Source organism: Hippocampus zosterae, chromosome 10 (assembly GCF_025434085.1).
Source record: "Hippocampus zosterae strain Florida chromosome 10, ASM2543408v3, whole genome shotgun sequence".
In the NCBI taxonomy this organism is placed as follows: Eukaryota; Metazoa; Chordata; class Actinopteri; order Syngnathiformes; family Syngnathidae; genus Hippocampus; species Hippocampus zosterae.
The window spans coordinates 21,319,764-21,338,765 of NC_067460.1; the positions used below are offsets into that span (position 1 = coordinate 21,319,764).

The following is a 19,002-nucleotide window of genomic DNA, read 5'->3' on the forward strand; positions in this document are numbered from 1 at the left end:
ATGATCATAAATATTGTGAGTACGACTCGGATTGTCCCGCCGCAACCAGACGGATGATAATGCACATGTGATGTTTTTGCACGCGGGGACGTTGATCTTTGGAGTCAGCGAAATTCCGGAGTCATAATGCGGTACCCAAACCAAACAATGTAAAATACCCACATTAAGGAGTAATGAAACCATTACCAGGAATGGATTTGTCTTGAGGCTAGATCAATAATGTGTGTGTGTGTGTATGTGAAAGCAAAAACACAGGCATTGACGAATGAGTTAAATCTTTCACCTAGAATGTGTTTCAGCCCAACGTAAACGCAAGGGGATAGGAACAGGTTTCGGGTGACTGGTGCATACAGTGCTTGCATGAATGGAAAAAAAAAAAACGCACACACACACACACGTGCACTTTCAATCACTAATGAATGTTTACCAACTGTCACATTCTCATCCCAAGAGCTTCTGTTTATGACTTGCATATACCCGATGCCACCGCCTTGCACGTCAGTCATACAAACACGTAATTCTACTCCTTTTGCCCTGTGTGCAACTAAGAATGAATTAGATGTTGCTTTTTTTGAAGCCGCAATCATCATACAAAGGAGATGTGCGCAAAGTCATGCATATTTATGATAATGATTGGCATTTTCTGAAGGCCCACTTCACTTCCTGCTTCAGCAGAATGACAACAAGGCTACAGGTAACTCTGAATTATGTTTTGCTTTTGTGTTGTTTATTTCGAGTGCTGCACCGTGACGGTTTGTCCCATTTTAATCACCCTAACCCGTGAATGGTGGCTGGTCCCAGACGGCGCACGCCATTTCACAAGCAGCCTTTGTCGCTGGAAAGCCAAGCAGACGCATATCATTGAAATGCTGCACGCAACCTTTGATTTGGCACATTTTTTATGTATACAGCTGTCGCTTTATGTTCGCTCTGTACATCCTGCATTGAATGTACCATCATTTTTTTTTAAACTACAGAATGCCTTGAATGTCTATGTAGACTGGAATGATAAAAAGGGCAGCTGGGGTGCTCTTTATTTCGAGAAGTGTCATCCGCCTGAATACAAGGCACTCAGTTTGTATCATCGTGTATTTTGGGGGAGCTATCTTCACCAGGCAGGGAGCTATTTCACCCGATACAGGACCTTGTATATTTTATTGCGGCAATAAGAAAACGATCATGCTGCTTTTGGATACATGAAAAGAATGAGCCATGTTGAAATTACTATTCTTTTGCCCCAGGACCGTCGATCACGAGGTATATAGTTCAGGGCTGATGTAACTATTAACTCTCACCCTCAATCTGTCTCATTCCATAAACTAATTAAATATCATGCTAAAAAGCTGCTCTCCACATAATCTAAGCAAGATAGAAGTGCACACTAAATTTGTGGCTTTGATGGTATTTTGTATCAAATTTTCTATTGCACACAATCAAAACTCAGCGTGTCTCTGACTGGTGGACTGCAGCGCTGCTGTTTGGTTCCGTTTCGTCCGTTAAGGACAAGCATAGCTTACTGTAACTCAGATACAACTGTGTATTTAATTTGTTTCCATCCAAATTGCCATTTCACTAGTAAATAAGATCATCTATGGCTTGGTTGGATCCGCGTTTGTAAAGTTTCCAGAGCCATTGAGTCTTGCCATTACTTTTTGACTCTTTAACTCATTCACTCCCAAAGACGTTTTAAACGTCTTTTCAGACTTGGTCCAGAATTGGCTGGTACTGAATGAGTTGACCATTTGATAGAATTGATTGAGGAGGTTAACATTTTGGTATCCTCACATTGACTCAACATTTAAATGTTATGTTTCAGTTAGGGTTATGATTTAAAAAAAAAAAAGAAAAAATTTTGAATGTTGCGATCAGTTCAGGGTGTCCCTATACCGCCTGAAGACACCTGGGATAGGCTCCAGCACCCCCTGCCGCCGTTGTGAGGATAAAGCCATTCGGAAAATGGATGGATGGCTTATTGTTAAAATAATTCTAATAATAATCACAATGCTTCAATTATTCTAATGCTTCTAAAATTATTCAGCAGGTTTAATGCCCACTGTTCACAATTTTACGACATATCTCACATCCACCACACACGTCCGTGAAGCTTGCTATCTGTTTGCTTGGGCCCCGATCAAAATCATCAAAATCATATTAGACCAGCTGTCCGTCCAGCTCAGATCGTGGAGATTGGCAAATTGGCAAATATATTCCCAGAAAGCCTTGCACTCGAAGGAAAATCAGGACCGGCCGGCATTGACGTCTACCCACAAATGGCTGTGTAACAAACCCGTCATCTTGATGTATGCGATCTTGACTACATCTTAAGGAGACTGCTACATTTTCTTCTTTTGGTGACTTTGCTGGTTTGTCTGGTCACCAGAACTACTTTGTAGTCGGGGGACTAACTATAAGTTCTCGCTAAAGTGTGTTGGTCGATATGGTCGACAGGATGTTGGCAGAATTTGATTTAGTCACGGGTGATTCAGGGATCAGAGATTTAAGGTTGTAGAGCTAGCATCCAGACAAGAGAAGTTCAACTCTCGTCGACATTTAAATGCATGTATTTGAGATCAAAATTTGTTTTTTTGGAAAGTCTGTGACGAAACGATCAAATCCGATAAAGGTTTTTTAAATGTTGAGTCACAGCAAAAGAGATCTTAATTGAATGTCCCTCTGTGTCAGCACGTCAATCAGAGCCCAAGAGGGGAGAGGTTTGAGGGGTTGGATGGCATAAACCATTTTAGGGGCAAATGGGGTGCTGTTTTTATGTTGTTGTTATTGTTTCAAACAGGAACTGCTTGATTATGCACTTTTCAAAAGTCAATACAGTAAAAATAAGTAAAACATTTCTTAAATTTGATGGATGTTGGGATTCCACTTAGGGGTGCCAAAGCACCTTCTAAAATAGACCAGAATTGCCCATGCTTCGTCGACATAGCTGATGTGCGAGCCAAATTTGCTACCGTAACTTCCAACACAGAAAATGGAGGAGCATACCATGATGTGGTGAGAGTGCGAGCAAATTTAATTAAATCTCTATGTTGAAATAAATTAATAAACACATTGTTTAAATGATGTGGGTATTGAATGCTTTTTTATAGATTTTCACATGCATTATGTCACTGCGCGAATTGTTGGTGATGAGTGTTCGCAAGGCTGAATACGCATAAAGCCTTGATGAACAACTGTGAAGCAGTCACTATGCGTTGAATAAATTGGATGATAAACAGATTATTTTAGATTGGAAACATGATATTACAAATCGGATTATGTTATGATTCTGAAGCTTCTCTGTCAAACATTAGCCAAATTTTGGTCAATCATAATCAGGGAGGTGGTATTGAATAGTTGGTAATTAATGCCAATGTGGTGAAAAGTGGTTCGTGCTCAAGTGCTTTGATATGACACAAGTAGACGGCATTCAACCATCTCTTGCGAATAAAGGGCTGTGTGAACTATCTTTATTTATTCAGAGCACACTGCAGGAAGGTTTGATTTTAATCTTATGTCATTTTAACTTGATTTTGATCAAGTTCACTTTTAGAATATCATGTCCCACTACTGGACCATACTTTCTGAGAACGAACCTTCTAGTTAGCTGGCCAGAGAGCTACCTAGCAAGCTAGCCTGGCTAGCTAGCTAGATCGATGATTAGATGGATACAGTAAAGGGCTTCATGTGCTTCCAATTTGTGTTCCTTACCTGAGAGGTCCCTCCCTACCCCGAGTGCCAGGCCATCTTTGATCCACAGGACAACGCCATGGTAACCAGGGATGGAACATGGTAATGTCACAGGTTGGCCAGCCACCACGACCAAGTCCTGTGGCTGCTGAGAAAACATGGACTTCCCACCTGAAGGCACAATCAGACACATAGACCAGTCAGGAAAATTAATTTACTATTTTGAATGAGAACACTCAGATTGTTTTTTTTTTTTCACTTGTCACTGGCTTAATGCACCATGAAGCGAAACTGAATGAGAATTGCACCAGATGCCAATTTCTACCAAGTCGACACACATCCCTTGTCAAACACATGTTTAAAGAACTCTGGAGGACGAGCCACAAATGTGTTCTGTTGCTATTCATGATGTAAAGATGAGATACAAGCATCCTAGGCGTCAGCGTGATGTCAGGACTGAAGTGCAGACTCAGAGACAGCTGTTCTACCTCAAATTGGTTCATTTATTAAGGATGTCCTCAGACAGCTGAGCTGGGCCTTTGCACAAGGCAGATAACATCATCTCATCTCCCAACAGTGCTCCAGCGGCATACATTAACTCAAGTTAGCACCCATGTATTCCAACTGTGCAACTGCCATTAGCTGCACTCCTCTGCTGCGTTCGTGTAGAAAGTGATGTGCAGTGAACTCCATTAGGAGAAGAGGGTTCGTTAATGGGGACCGGTACGATGAAGAAGGGTAGAGACAATGGAGGGAGAGGTGGCATTATATCAGGGCCGCCTGACAAAACAAGGTCTTAACATTCTCACGCCACTTCACTTCCACCATTCTTGCCAAAATCTGTATTGGAAATGTCAAATTGTCATGTGTATTAAGGAACATTGAACAAGGTTCACTCTAACTAGGTTCACTCACAATCTTGTTTACAAAAATCCAGACATCATTCTGTGAGAGATCCTTAACCTTAAGTAGAACAAAATGCTGGAAATATCTTTCTAATCTACCAAAATGTAATGGTTGTCACTGGCCCATGTCACACGTTTTCAGAAGCTTTGAGGAAAATTTAGTTATAGAACAATTTAGGAGTTGGGACAGCGACAGCCAGGTTAGCAATTGTGGCACGTAACTCAGTAGACCTCTGTCAAGGCTGAACAGTTCCAATTGGAATCAGCACCATAATTTAATAGAGTAGATTCCCACTTCTGGCAATCGTATGCAAGTTAATTACCGTATTTTCCGCACCATAAGGTGCACCTAAAAGCATTATACATGGATCAATATTCTGATTTCTTCACCGTATGTTCTGCAAAGTGCTTTGTTAACAGTTGCAGCGGTTGTGAAAGGTCTATATAAATAAAGCTGAATTGTATTTTGTTTTGTTGTATTACCTTTAGCGTAGCTTCGTATAGTGGATGCATAACGCGGCCACTATTGTAGCTTCTATTCTATGCGCCTTATAATGTGATGTGCCCTATTGATGAAAACACTTTCAAAATAGGCCATTCGTTGAAGGTGTGCCATAAACTCCGAAGCGCCTTATAGTGCGGAAAATACGGTAAATCTGTGCACAATGCATTTCAAGAAAAACAAAGAGAAATCAATGCAATAAATAACCATCGCTGCCGACCAGTTCAAGGTGTACCCAGTTGCGACAGGCTCCAGCATGCCGCCACCCGAATGAGAAATGTGCGGCCACGAGAAAAACAAAGGACCATCGAAAGGTGGTTAAAAGTGGACATGGTCAGACCTTCCTGTTTACGAATGTCTCTTGATTACGGGGGTTAAAGTCTGCAGAACAGAACAATTTGGTTAGTTTACATTTGCACAGCAGCACAAATAAGACGTTGTGCCCAGATACCACCCACGGGGAGGGGGGATTAGTGACAATATCAGATAAATGTTTTCCTCTGCAATTTGGATTTGCTAAATCATGCTTTTTCATACCTTTGATAAGAGCTTATCTGTCATCATCAGACAGCTACCTTTTTCTCCATAAGAAACCCGACAGATTTTGTCAGTGATCTGCTTGCCAACCCTATTTTGAGTAGTTCACAAAGACAGTCAAGGTCATCGGACTCAATTTGCTCTTTTTGTCATTCACGGTGCCGACATAGGCAGAACATTTCAAAGATGGATGTCGTGCAACTGCTGATTAAATCTTCACAGATTAGAAACGATTCAGCAAACAATCAGAGAGCCGGAGATCAGGGCAGCCATTATACGAACTGTTTAGTACCAACGTGTTGATGAAAATCACCAGCAAAGGTTAGTATTAGGAGAGAAAATAATTTTTGCTAGGTTGGACTGTAAGCAACCCGAAGTGTTTACCAATGTCCCTGAGCTTTGAAGAGCACGCAGTGGGTAGTGTTAAATAGATTTTAGCATTCTTAGTAATTGAATTTGGTGTTATTTTTTTGTTTGTTTGTTTGTTTCCTTTAACCCACCTTTAAAAGAGACAGCAAGTTACAACCTACCGCTGCGGTTGTAACAAATGTCAAGTTGTTTGTTACATCAGTTAAATGCCAAATGAAATTTGTTAATCCAAGTGACCATCCGGAGGAAGGACCTGCCAACGTGCTTTGATTTATTTCAGGTTGTGAGTTTATCAAGACCAAAAATCCTTGATATAATGACCGCTGAATTCTTTCAAATGGGCTCCAGACTTTGTACAGACCGGTATCTGTGACAGGCTGGTACTTTGCATCGCCTGTTGTTAGTGTTTCACTTCAGATAATTGGTTTACTGTTGAATGGCTGCTGCGTTTCCGCACACACCGGGACTATTTTCTCCTTTCGACTAACTGCCCCAAATTCATCGCTCAGTCAATCAGTTGGGCTTGGAAACGATGTTTATAGTCAAACAGTCAGGCCACTTCAGAGGAAATCATCAGCATGTTGCCTGTGCGCCATGTGGCCACACAGCACTGAAGCGTAGGCCAAGATCATTATCACAAACTATTATCCTTCTGGTCACGCTATTTGGAGGTATGACTTTCAAATACAAACCGAGGAGGTAACTTGGACGCTTGATGATGGCAGCGTTGGATGTTTTAAGCTTTGTACACTACATAGAGGTACTGTTGGAATAAACAGCAGTGCAGGAGGATCAACACACACACAAAAAAAACATACAAATAAACGTCATGTTCTTTCACAGCCCTCAGTGGATTGTGTTCAAATCACACGACACAGGGAAAAAGAAAGACATACTTAGAAATAGAGCTTATTTTTTTAATATGAATATTAAAAAAAACCTTTTCCCAAAAACCTTAACCCAAACCTTCCTCCTCCACTGAGGCAGAAAAGCCTATTCTTGTCTTTCGTGACAGTCAATAGTCATCAATCCACCATGCATTAACAAACACATTTTCTCGTTTTCCTAATTTGAGTTGGAATGAAATCTGCCCTTAAAAAGAGATCTGAACATATCGCGTACGGTACTCCCTGACACTCGCTCCCAGTCAACTATAGAAAAGATTTTAAAATTCTGCGTCTGGTCTATAAATCACTGAATAGGTTGAGTCCTGAATACATTAAAGACATGCTAATTGAATATAAATCCAATTCAGCTCTGAGGTCTGCAGATGTGTTTCAATTTTTGGAGCCCAGCGGTCTCATTTATCAAGGAGGAGGTAGAACAGGTTCTCTTTATTCTCACGACTTAAATTTAGAGTATGCACAAATACAAAAAAATAAAATCTGTTTTTTATCAAATGTGTCCACCCGTCGTCATTACACAAGAAAGTAATATGTGTTGATCTATCCCAGCTGTTCGAAACTGCCACGCTGGCGCACGTCTTGCCCCATTTGGAATGAGAAATGCTTCGTATTAACGATGTATAGTTTCAGCAATCCCTTTACAGGAGAGAATTATCTCCGATTAAATGGAGGAGGACAAGCCGGTTATTTGAATCGCCCTATAGCAAGCTGGGGGGCACGTGACGTTACCACTGCCAGCCCTGCTTCAGCTCCTGATTGGAAGCGCACGTTGACAGAGCTTTTCTGTAGCATGAATGAATTGAGCATTCATTCTTTGAGGCTATTGCATTGGATTGGATTGGATAAACTTTGTCAAATGTGCTGAACATACAGCACAGATTAATTGTATGCAGATTGCAGATCATTTGCGCATCGATTGAATGAAGTCATTTCCTGTTCACATAGCTGAATTCGATGTGTGGTAGCACTTTCATTAAAATGTGGATGCAATTAATCATTGGCTCCAACTGTGTTTGGGGAAACCCTTGTTTCTGTCAAGATGTTCTATTAATAGTTCCACTGCTCTACCGCAAGGTTTTGTATATATGCATGGTCAAAGCAATTGGAAAATGTATGCACCTCCCACTGGCAAGTCCAAATTGTTAGTTAAATCTCATACTTGTCAGAATGGAGTAACGTTCAACTTTAGATCCTCCATCGCACAGCCTTTTTATAAGAGAGCATGAGATCTTGCAAATTGCAAACGAAAAAAAAAAAAAAAACTACAAAGTGGTGCTGATCGGATATTTTGTCCATTGTAAAAGCAGGCAATAATTCTGCAGATGAAAATGACATGCCTCAAATTAAAATACCTCTGCTGACCTTATCAAAAGCACGAGGCATGCAAATGCTGTTCAAAAAGAAAGTCTTAAGTTTCATCGGGAAATGCTTGAGCCGTACAAAGGACAGAAACTGCCATCAACATGTGCCATCAAGTTATAAAATAGAATAAAATAGACACGAGACCTGAGGCAAATCTCACACCGCCCACAAGAGCGATGCGTCACTGTCAAAGCTTCAAGTATTTGCCAACTAACTTATTTTACATGCTTCATGGTGTTTAATTAAATTATTTTAATCAATTCTTTTTTTTTTTTTTTTTTACATCTCAAACTGGACTTGAAAACTTTCATATCTGCCAATGGCCACGCTTTCAGCACAAACCACGATATGGAACGAGGCCCACTCCTTCGGTGAAATGAGTTTTTTTGTTACGCTCATTAATATCAAAATGTGAGCTCCTCAATGTGGCTGGCAACTACAATGGCGAATAATTCTGAATAATTCATGAGGCCCAATCGCTCACATTAGCGGAAGCATGTATTGCAGTGACTTATCTTCCTCATCATCGTGTTCAAATCCTTCCATTCTGCCCATCCCCTTGTAAAACACACACCGAATGCCGAGTGTCATACAATACGCCTATCTGGAATATGACGCCTGTCATTAGGAGCAAAATGTGTCGGCAGCCAATGCAAATTCATCGAAGCCGGAAAGACAAACATGAGTGCTGCTGCAAGACGCATTTATTCCATTTCTCACACCGTGCATCGGTGGTGCATGACAGTTGCCAAGGCACAATCAAGATGAATCACCTCAGATGATGACTTCTATAAATTACAAATGGCAACAGCAGGAGGGCCTCCGAGGCGCACGCTTTACCGTTAGCCGCCTGGCCAGAGGAAGTGAGATTTCATGGACATCAAAGATTGGAATATCATGGGCCATAAATGGATTTTTACATCTCTTTGGACTGCTTTTTTTTTTTTTTTTCAGATCGTTTCCACGGATCTTGGTCCAAAGGTCATCTCGGCATCCCTTTAAATGAAACCCTCAAATAAGACAATAATACAATATAACTCAAATTGACATTTGCATGACTATATTTAAGGTTGTCAAGATGGCAAGAGATTAATCTATTCACAGGGATTATGTGATCTTTGGATCACAGTCATTTCTCTGCCGTGATTATAATTACCGTTATAAAGGCACAGCTCCCGTCTCCACAGCAACTACCGTTCATAGGATCCGACTCATATGTTATATTTAGCATAAATGGAAGCCACGTAACCCTCCTCCCTTGCTAGGTATTGATTAAAAAGTGCAGGGAAATGAACTGGCTCGCTTTTCACAACGGGTGTACTTTTTTTTTAGGGATGTGCACTTATGTAATGGCAAGCGGGGGACTTAAAAGGAATGCAAATGAGGGAGGGCCAAAGAGAGGAGAAGAGTTTTGGAGCTGGCTTCTGACTGATAGGAAAAGGCCGATCTGTTTGCCGGCTCTATCGTTACATCCTTTCTTTGTCAACGGACACCTCTTCAGTGGCTCTGCTCGCCGATGTATTTGTGGCAGCATTTGTTTGCGGTACTCAATGCCGCACGGGCTCTCGTCGAAGAGCAAACACTCTAGTGTTTATCGAACACCGAGGCACCTGATGATTTGCAAGGAGGACTTGTTTGTGAGAAAGAAGAGGCTGAGGAGCTTTCAGAAAGGGAACCAGTGGGAGTCATCCTGTTCATTAAGGAAAGACGAGCTTTTGAAAAGGTCTTAGGAGGCTGAAATGCTGGAAATTTGAGAGGCATTCAGTTCAACAATACGAGGAGCATCAAGCATTTGGATCCATCCATCCATCAATTATCCAAATTTGGAAAGACGGTGATTTTGTGTATGGGCATGCTGATCATGTTTCCTTTTTTTGTTGTTTTATGGAATAGTATGTTCGATTTTTTTTTTTACTTCACTTCTATTGACTGAGAAAAAGAAAGAAAGAAAAGAAGTCCATTGCGGCATACAAAACCAAATTGAAATGTTGATCCAAGAAAGAATGTGGCACCTTCAACATGAAAGCTTTTGCAGCACTTTCTGTGACTCACTGTAAAATCGCCATTCGACCCCCCCCTTCCTAATACACCCCCCCCCCCTACATTGGAGACATCCATTTGCCTCTCATCCTGCTCAACTATTTGCTTCCCTCAGAGACAGCCTCATCTCATTCTTCATTGCGGGCTGCTGTGACATTGAAAGAGACCCCTAATCAAAACATTTGTCTTTCTTTCAGACGCCGCACAGACCGGTGGGTGAGGGCTGACACCACAGGGAGACATATTTGTCCCAATCAGGGCCTCATCTCTCTGTCCCCGCAAGTGTTTCATCTCGACAGGCCTCTGATGAATCCATCACTTAGCCTTGATTTGGAGGAGCGGCTCACCACTGCCAAAGTGCCAGGTTAAATCACAAGTGACAGCGGGCCAGCCATGGCCATTACACAAAGTGCCTTTACCATTAATGCATGTAAACATAGCAAATATGTGTGTGTTATCTATTGTCAAGCGAGTTAGAATTCCCATACATTTTTTTTCTTTCATTGATATGAAAAAAAAACCTGCATTTTGGGTACCAAGTTGTTTTTTTCATGTGCCGGCACTTTCGTTTTGAGTATAAATCCTCTCCGTCACCAAAAATATACCCATAAGTACGTAGTCAGTCATTCAGAGCATTGCTATTGTTTTGTCAGCCGCTGATTGGTGGTTGTTTTCTGTCAGGAGAGACACAGTGAGCTGCTCACGTTGCTGATTCAATTTTACGTTTTTCCCCTTCCTGTGCACAATGTAATGTTTGGTGGAGTGTCATCCTGACATGAGTTTTGCAAAACAGCATTGATGGAAATACCCAAGTATACAAAGGAAAGAAACACAGCCAGCCATCAACTGTCGATAACCATGTTGGTAAAAACAAATCAATAAATAAAATTAAAATATTTTTTTAACGTCACAAATATAGAAACTCTGAACCCATGTGAATGCATAACTGTTCGAAAGGCTCATGACGGCATAACATTATCGACAGTTCATTTTGACCAAATGACAAGTTTATTTCGGCATTCGAAACCAGAGTCATTGTTGTTGGCGCGAGTACACAAAATTTGGCGTTATTTCATTGATTTTGGTCTCTCTTAAGATGTTATACATCTTTAAATGTGTTTGTCAATTTAAAAGTCTTTTTAAAGACTTTTAAAAAATGAAGTCATAAATGCCGTGAATCACAGGTGTCAAACTCAAGTCCTGGAGGGCCGCTGTGCTGCATGTTTTCCAAGTCTCCCGTTTGTCATCTGAACCGTTCAAAAATCAAAGTAAAGTTCCCCATTGAACTGAATGCAAATGCAATTAATCTGTTCCATCAAGTTGGACTTTTTTTTCCCAAGTGCAATATAAATTAAAAACAAAACGATTATAGCAGTTTATAATCATTAACTTGAACTACTGAGTGCAAAATAATGAAGGAGGACTAAAGTTGCTCACTTGAAACTAATCCTTTTTGGAGTTGTAGTTTCCAGTTGTGGGAAAGTCAACAATGAGAGACGTGTCTAATATTTTTGTCACACCAAATTGCAACTGACCATTTTCTTTTCCAAGGCTCTTTATTGAAAGCAGCTCACATATTACAAATAATTATGTTTGGCCGGTGTATTTAGCAAGAGGATGTAGTCGACAATGTTTCAATATATGAGGAAACAAATGTCTGTGCATAAATTCCTCTTTGGTGTCAAGTCACCACAGTGCCTTAAATACTTATTCAGACTCTTGAAATAAAAGGAAAAAAAAATCTATCCGCTCAAAGCCTTTGTGTATTTATTAGGCGTATTACTACCACCTCACAAATGCTGCTGCACTGAAGGAGTCCCGGCTCTCTGAGCGGTAACAGCTCAGAGGAGAGTTACTGAGCCTTTTTGTCATTTTCAGAGGATGATGGAGGGATTCGATGCGAGACCTCCAACGTTCATATTTTCCTCTAGTGTTTGCCAAATCAACCTTGGTTAAACGTCCCAGAGTGGTATAAATCTATCAGTGGTTGCCTTTTCCTTTCAATGTTTCCACGCTCTGGTGAAAAAAGAAAAAGAGAGAAAGAAAGGAAAAGTAATAGCTATTTAACACCCTCACTTGTGCCGTCGGGGGGCTATTTAACTTAACACCTGGCTGGTTAGTAGCTTGTAAACTGTCAGCAGCTTACCCCATAAAACAGGCAAACAGGTAGGCGATGGCGAAGATGATAAATGTTGAATTTGACCAGACTTTTAGTCGTTTGTACGGGCCATATCTGCTGCATTAGTCAAATGTGTAGAGTGATGAGGAAGGCTCCCGCAGTAGCTGTCAGAGAGTGCATTTGTGTTCGAATGAGGGGAGGAATAAAGTACATGATGACACACCTCTGCTAAAAGGTCCCTAACAAAAAAAACAAGAAGAAAGGGAGATCCATTTGAGTCTGTGTATCATACATGGCAACAGAGAGTAAGTAGGCACTCTACTTTTCAATGCATCAAAGGCAGTAAGCAAGCAATAACTGCTCCAAATTTATCGGAATCGCCCAAAAGGCTTTCTCTGGGATTTGGCGTTAAAAATGATTTCCCAGAGAGGTGTACAGAATGTCACTTATGCGGTGAAAACGAGTGGGAACTATTGTGCGTTTTAAAACGGGGGTGTGATTTTGATAATAGGCCAGTGCACCGGATGAAATTGACTGCCTGCACAGTCTGTACATCACGGACGAGCCCTGAGTTAAAAGCACAGCAGCACATCCTCTGTTCCTCTCTCAGCCTTCCACTTTTACAGCAGTACCTCATCAAGCTCCAGACAACCCATCGCGCCTCCCCACCGCCACCCCTCCACGAATAGCCAACGTCCCCAGTCGCCTTGGACGTGCTTTCACACGCGCTGTCATCTCATACACAACACCCCTTTCATGGAAATCTCTCAATCAAAGCTTCATTTGCATTCCAAAATAGCACTTTACAGCCAGGCAAGGGACATAAAATCACATCTGCCTTCAAATAAATAAATGGGGGGGATTCAAAAACGGTATAAAAATGATGTAAAAGTGAGAGCTGGCTGAGGACTAAGCGTGACATATTTCATGCCATTTGCCGTAAAAGTGCACAGCTGTATGAGGCACAGAAGTCATAGGCTTTAAGGCAGTAATATAAATGGCAGGTTAATGACAGAAAAGGGTTTGCCAGAAATAATGTGGGCAAAAGGACAAGAACCTAATTAAAAAAAAAAAAGTTCAACAATTCTGTCATTCTGTTTTCGAAACACTCGTTTATCAAATTACATTGGGTGAATGGAAATCAACTCATCATCCGTAGTACGGCTTCAAGAGCTATAAATCACCTTCTTGGCACAAAGGCAAAACCAATTTAGTTAAGAAAGACAAGAATAGCAATTCCATTTGTTTGAACTGCAACCACGAAATTGCACCCATAAGACAAAGTTGTTGTGAGAAATATCAATCAAGTGCATAGCAAAATGTGTGTATGTTTATGTAATGAATGGTGGGGTCATCAAATAATTTAATGTTTGTTAAAAGCAAAAAAAGATCTCGAAGGGAACTATCCACAAATTAGTTTGACACCCCTGGGCTGCAGTATAATGCAAAAATGTTTCCCTTTTTCATCTGCAACAGGTGTCCAAGTGGAGCTCCAGGCAAAATGGGAATGTCTAATTTTACGGTGTGAGCAACTGACAAGTTCAACTGCACATCTACTTAGCTGCACCGGTGTCAATCATAGTCATCAACAAACCCAGACTGGACTGGGACCATGTTGTGAACTGCACATCAATGGGTCATCAGAGAATGAACAGAGAAGTCGTCAGTGGATCACAGGAGAGGCTCGATGCCGAGGCTCAGGTACCTTTAATCTCAGGTTAGTGTCTCAGAGCACTCCGACGCTACCCTGGTGCACTTTGCCACGTTCAACTCAGCACTCTCGTTGCTTGACTGTGTCGACATAAAAAAAGAGCCCCTTTCAAGACTTCATCTCCCTTGCTCATCTCTCCCTTTTTTAAACCCCCTCTTCAACCCTTTTCTTATTTTGCTGGCGGCGATGCCCGAGGCCATAATTCGGATCCCAGTGGTGTCAGAGCTTTGAACCCCAATGATGTTCCCAAAGCTATCTTAACAACCCTACCCAAATGTATTTCTCCCTTGTGCAAACTATTTCTAATTTTGATCAACGTGTCTGCCATGTAAATTGCCAATTCAGGTAACCAAAAAAAAAAAATAATAATCATAATAGTTTACCCAGATTACTAAATATTTTGAAACATTTCAAGTTTAGCTGTGCATTGCACGATAAGGGTTAACATTTTATTTGGGGGTGGTCTAGAGCAGGAGTGTCAAAATCAGATCTTGGAGGGCCGCTGTCCTGCATGATTTCAAAGTCTCCCTTTTGCAACACACATGATTCAAATGATCAGATCATCAGCAAGCTCTGCGGAAGCCTGACATTGAACTTGTTCATTTGAATCAGGTGTGTCGCAACACTGAGACTTGAAAAACATACACGACAGCAACCTTCCAGGACCTGAGTGTGACACACCTGGTCTAGAGTTGAGAGAAAGTCACCCCAAGCACACCCAGACTCTACATTTGTCTTTACTTGTATGTACGAATATTGCACAATATCTATCCTCATTTTTTTTCTTATAAGAATATTCTGCCACAGCCATGAAACAATAATTACATTAAAAAAACAACAAAACAAAAAAACACCTTGAATATTCATTCATTCATTCATCTTCCGAACCACTTTATCCTCACTAGGGTCGCGGGGGGCGCTGGAGCCTATCCCAGCCGTCTTCGGGCAGTAGGCGGGGGACACCCCGAACTGGTTGCCAGCCAATCGCAGGGCACACAGAAACGAACAACCATGCATGCCCACACTCGGGAGTGATCAACCAGTCTGCCATGCATGTTTTTGGAATGTGGGAGGAAACCGGAGTACCCGGAGAAAACCCACGCAGGCCCGGGGAGAACATGCAAACTCCACACAGGGAGGCCAGAGCCGGAATTGAACCTCACCTCTGCACTGTGAAGTCGATGTGCTAACCACTGGACTACCGGGCCGCCACACCTTGAAAAATCTTTCCAAATTATTTCTGTCAAGTTTCTTTCTCCTTTGGAAATCTTAGGCAGTCTCAGTCAACAGAATGCTCGATAACAACTTTGGACTTTGCCCTAATTAGAGCTCGTTAGAAATACAAACAACATTAAAGAGTGCAGAAGTTGAGAAGAAGCAATTTAAAAAACATTGCCCACTTTTGGCTGACTGCTCTCTCGGGACTTACAATACCTTGTTAATAGCAGAATATATTGCAGTTTAAAAAGAAAGTGTGATCGAAAATGGGTACCGCAAAAAAAAGCTACTTTCTCTTAATGGTGTTCCAATAGACTTTTCACATGTAGATGTCCTTCCGTTATTGTTCGCCAGACAGTTCTGGTGTCCTTCCACATTCACTTTTTTGACTGGTCACGGAACCACACTCATGGAGTTAACCTTGTTTAAAACCGTTGGCTGCAGTTGCCTGGTTAGTCCCACATGTGTGCATCATTCCTGGGCTTGATGCCAGTTGAGAATTCAGGGGGGAAAAAACCAAAAAAGAAAGAAAATCAGCACAACTCCCACACAAGCATATGGTGAACACTGTCTTCCAAGCCCATCAACATGTGGATGTATGACATGACCCCAAATGCATGGTGAAATAGATTAGCACCTTTGTAGTAATAAATGGATAGAATTTAATTCTTGTGACAACGAGTGAAAAGTCCAGGGTGTACCCATCTACCAAAATCCGCTGTGATAGGCTCAAACTCATTCGTGATCTGTAAGACTGGGCACGTGCTGAGAAACTACCAGGATTTGATAGAGTAAGTAACTACCAGTATTTCAAAACCAGGCAACTGCTCAACCCCTAAGGCACAAGTCCCAAAATTCAACATTGGAAAATGTGAACCATCAACCAAGGCTTTGTTCACACGGCACAAGACCATCAGTCATTTTGCTTCAATGTGTTTAGTTGCACCAGACAAGGACAAGGGATTTAGAATGAAATCATAAAGGACACTTAAATTGCTTTTACACGGAAGAGGGAATTCCATATATCACGGCCGTTTGTGTATTCATTTCCAGGAAATAGCTTGAGTCTTAAGTCATAATGAATGGCTGATCTCACCGGCTATCTCTTTGTCTCTGGCTCATAACTGCAACGGAAATGGAAAGATGGCAGCCAACTCTAATGGCCTTAACTGTATTATGTGGCTGACTGGCACACAATTCATATGGATACATTCATTCCATCCGTAATCCGAAACAAAACATATTGTGTTCTTGCTCAGAAATTCATAATCCTCCCAATATACAAGGAGAAATGATCTTGAACGTGACTGCTTAGTGTCGATCACAGCTGAGCTATTGACTCGAGTATCATGCGCCTCTGCATTCCTCTCTGGGTAACTGATCTCTAAAAATGTTTGTCCCAGCACAATGGGCTTGTAACAAGTCATCCAACAGTGAATTATCAACAAGAAGACCATGACAAAAAAAAAAATATATATATATATATGTATAAGGCAACATGAAGTCAGTGTCAGATATAAACTCATCTCTGATCTTTAGTGACAATTTGACTTGGCATTGTGTCAGGAGAACTCTATACTGATGAAAGAGTGCATAAATAAAAGATGTAGCGAGGGTGTCAGCCAGTGACAGAGGAGTGGAAGAGACAGAATAGGAAAGAGAAGGCATGTAGGGGAAGACGGAGCACAAGAGTGAACTGTTTGGACACCTCTGGCTCGATTCCCTGACCCATTACAGAGTCTGGATCTGACTTCACATGTCGTTAGTGGCAGCGTAAATCAGCAATTAGGTACACAAATGAAGAAATGTCACCTATTACCTGCGGCACAACAGGGTTGCCGACGTTGCTCCAGAGCATTCCGGCACAGCCGGGAAACCGTATTTACCAGGTAGCCAGCATCCAACACATACTTAGGTGTTGCCAACATTAACTTGCACATATGCATGCCCACACATGTTACATGGGCACTCACATTCGCAATTACTATCACTGTCATCGTCCATTATCTCCCCTGTCTTAACTATTTATCTCGTCGGTGAACGTCTTTTTCATGGTCAACTTTATGAAGGCATATACGGTACATGCTGTGGTCCAGGAGTGTGACATAAGAGGCCCAAAATAAACTTGTTCAAAACCAGGTCAAAATGATATATGGTTGAAATGGAACCTTCCTGCAGTGTGCTCTGAATGGCTAACCCCTTTGTTCGCAAGAGATTGTTGAATGTCGCGGTCTATTCCATTGTGTCATATTGGTGCCTGAGCACCAAAGACTGAGCACTCAATAGTTTGACACGCTGCTTATTTGGTCTTCATTAATTTTAGATTGTTTTCAGCAGTGTATTTGATGACTTTACATCTGAAGATGAGAAATTCTCCCTTATTTTTGACATTGGCAAAGCTGTTTCAATTCGGATTCTGTCATAATGGAGCACCACCTTGGATTTGGAATAAAACAATCATTATCTGATTGAAGGGTAGACTTTCAGGTGTAATTTCAAACGCTTCACAACAAGCACACCATATGGTCAGAGTACTTTAATTTTCAAGAGCTCAAATGATTATTTGACGGCAAAGAGATTGGGATTATTCAATAGCCAAGTAATAGGCCTCAACCAAAGCCAACAGAGGATGCTTTGCGCTTACTGAAGGGCATTGAAACCCACAAACAAGTACCAAGGGAAAATAAGAAAGCATCGCCAGCGTAGGAAGTAAAGGAAACTCACTAAGATTTTGGTGGGGTTCAGGAGTCCATATACGTCTTAAATTAAAGCGGAAAGTCTCCACTTCAACCTCATCTGCAGTGTTGTAGTGATGTTGCAAGGCAAACTCAAAAAAAAAAACTCTGTCAATGCTCAAACTGAAGTCAGGTAAGTCATGACTTTTTCAAATTGAAAAATAGAGACAAATAGATGGCTAGCGGACTGCGGCCTCTCGGTCCAATTTAGCAGATGCGCTCCATTTAGGTAGCAGGAAGCTGGGAGGCCTGAGAGACGCTCGGGTTGCTTGCAAGGATGAGGTTCCACAACTAACCTTCAGCAGCAGCTCCCTGCACAAGGATGCATTTTTCAGGCGGTGCCTGGCAGCAAGTTTACACCGCAGCCCCCAAACACATGACAGGCATGGCACGCAGTATCCCAACCGGAATGAGAGGAGATACTTTCATGAACGGCCTAAAATGATATATCCCCCAAATAAACCGCCTATGTTGCTATACTCAATCTCTTTCACAACCTCAGCTAAGCACTGATCCCCGAATTACTTTTTACCTTTGCCCATCTACTTCCACTCCTGTGAGACTTGTGTTTATAGTTTTTGAGGATATCCCAGTAGCTCTGCAGCAAAGATTGTGAGCTTCGGGCTCTACAGCCAAAGCGTAGGATGAGGGCTTAATGTGACTGTTCTCCCTGAACGTGTAGCAAAAACATCATCTCCCATCCTGGCAGCAAGAAGCACACACAAAAGGGGTTAGGGAGATGAGCTTAGTGGCTGGCTGCTATCTACCAAAAGCCCCCCACTACTAAAACAGGGCTTTGTATGCTAATGAAAGTCAATGGATAAGCAATGGCAGTCAGGAGACAAATGTGCGGGGCATTAAATCATGCCACCCGTAGCATTAAAGAATGATAATAATAGAGAACACCGAGACATCTCT

The 19,002-nt window shown here is 41.6% G+C and overlaps 1 protein-coding gene across 8 annotated transcripts in view; it reads right to left on the reverse strand.

Moving 5' to 3' along the window:
- The window catches only part of kirrel3b (kirre like nephrin family adhesion molecule 3b), a 147,726-nt gene that overhangs the window by 51,092 nt on the left and 77,632 nt on the right, over positions 1–19,002 (reverse strand). For all 8 annotated transcript variants that reach the window (XM_052078428.1, XM_052078424.1, XM_052078426.1 and 5 more), the window contains exon 3: positions 3,703–3,852. In XM_052078428.1, coding sequence (XP_051934388.1) covers positions 3,703–3,852 — 150 coding nt within the window. The remainder of the gene's footprint in view (positions 1–3,702; positions 3,853–19,002) is intronic.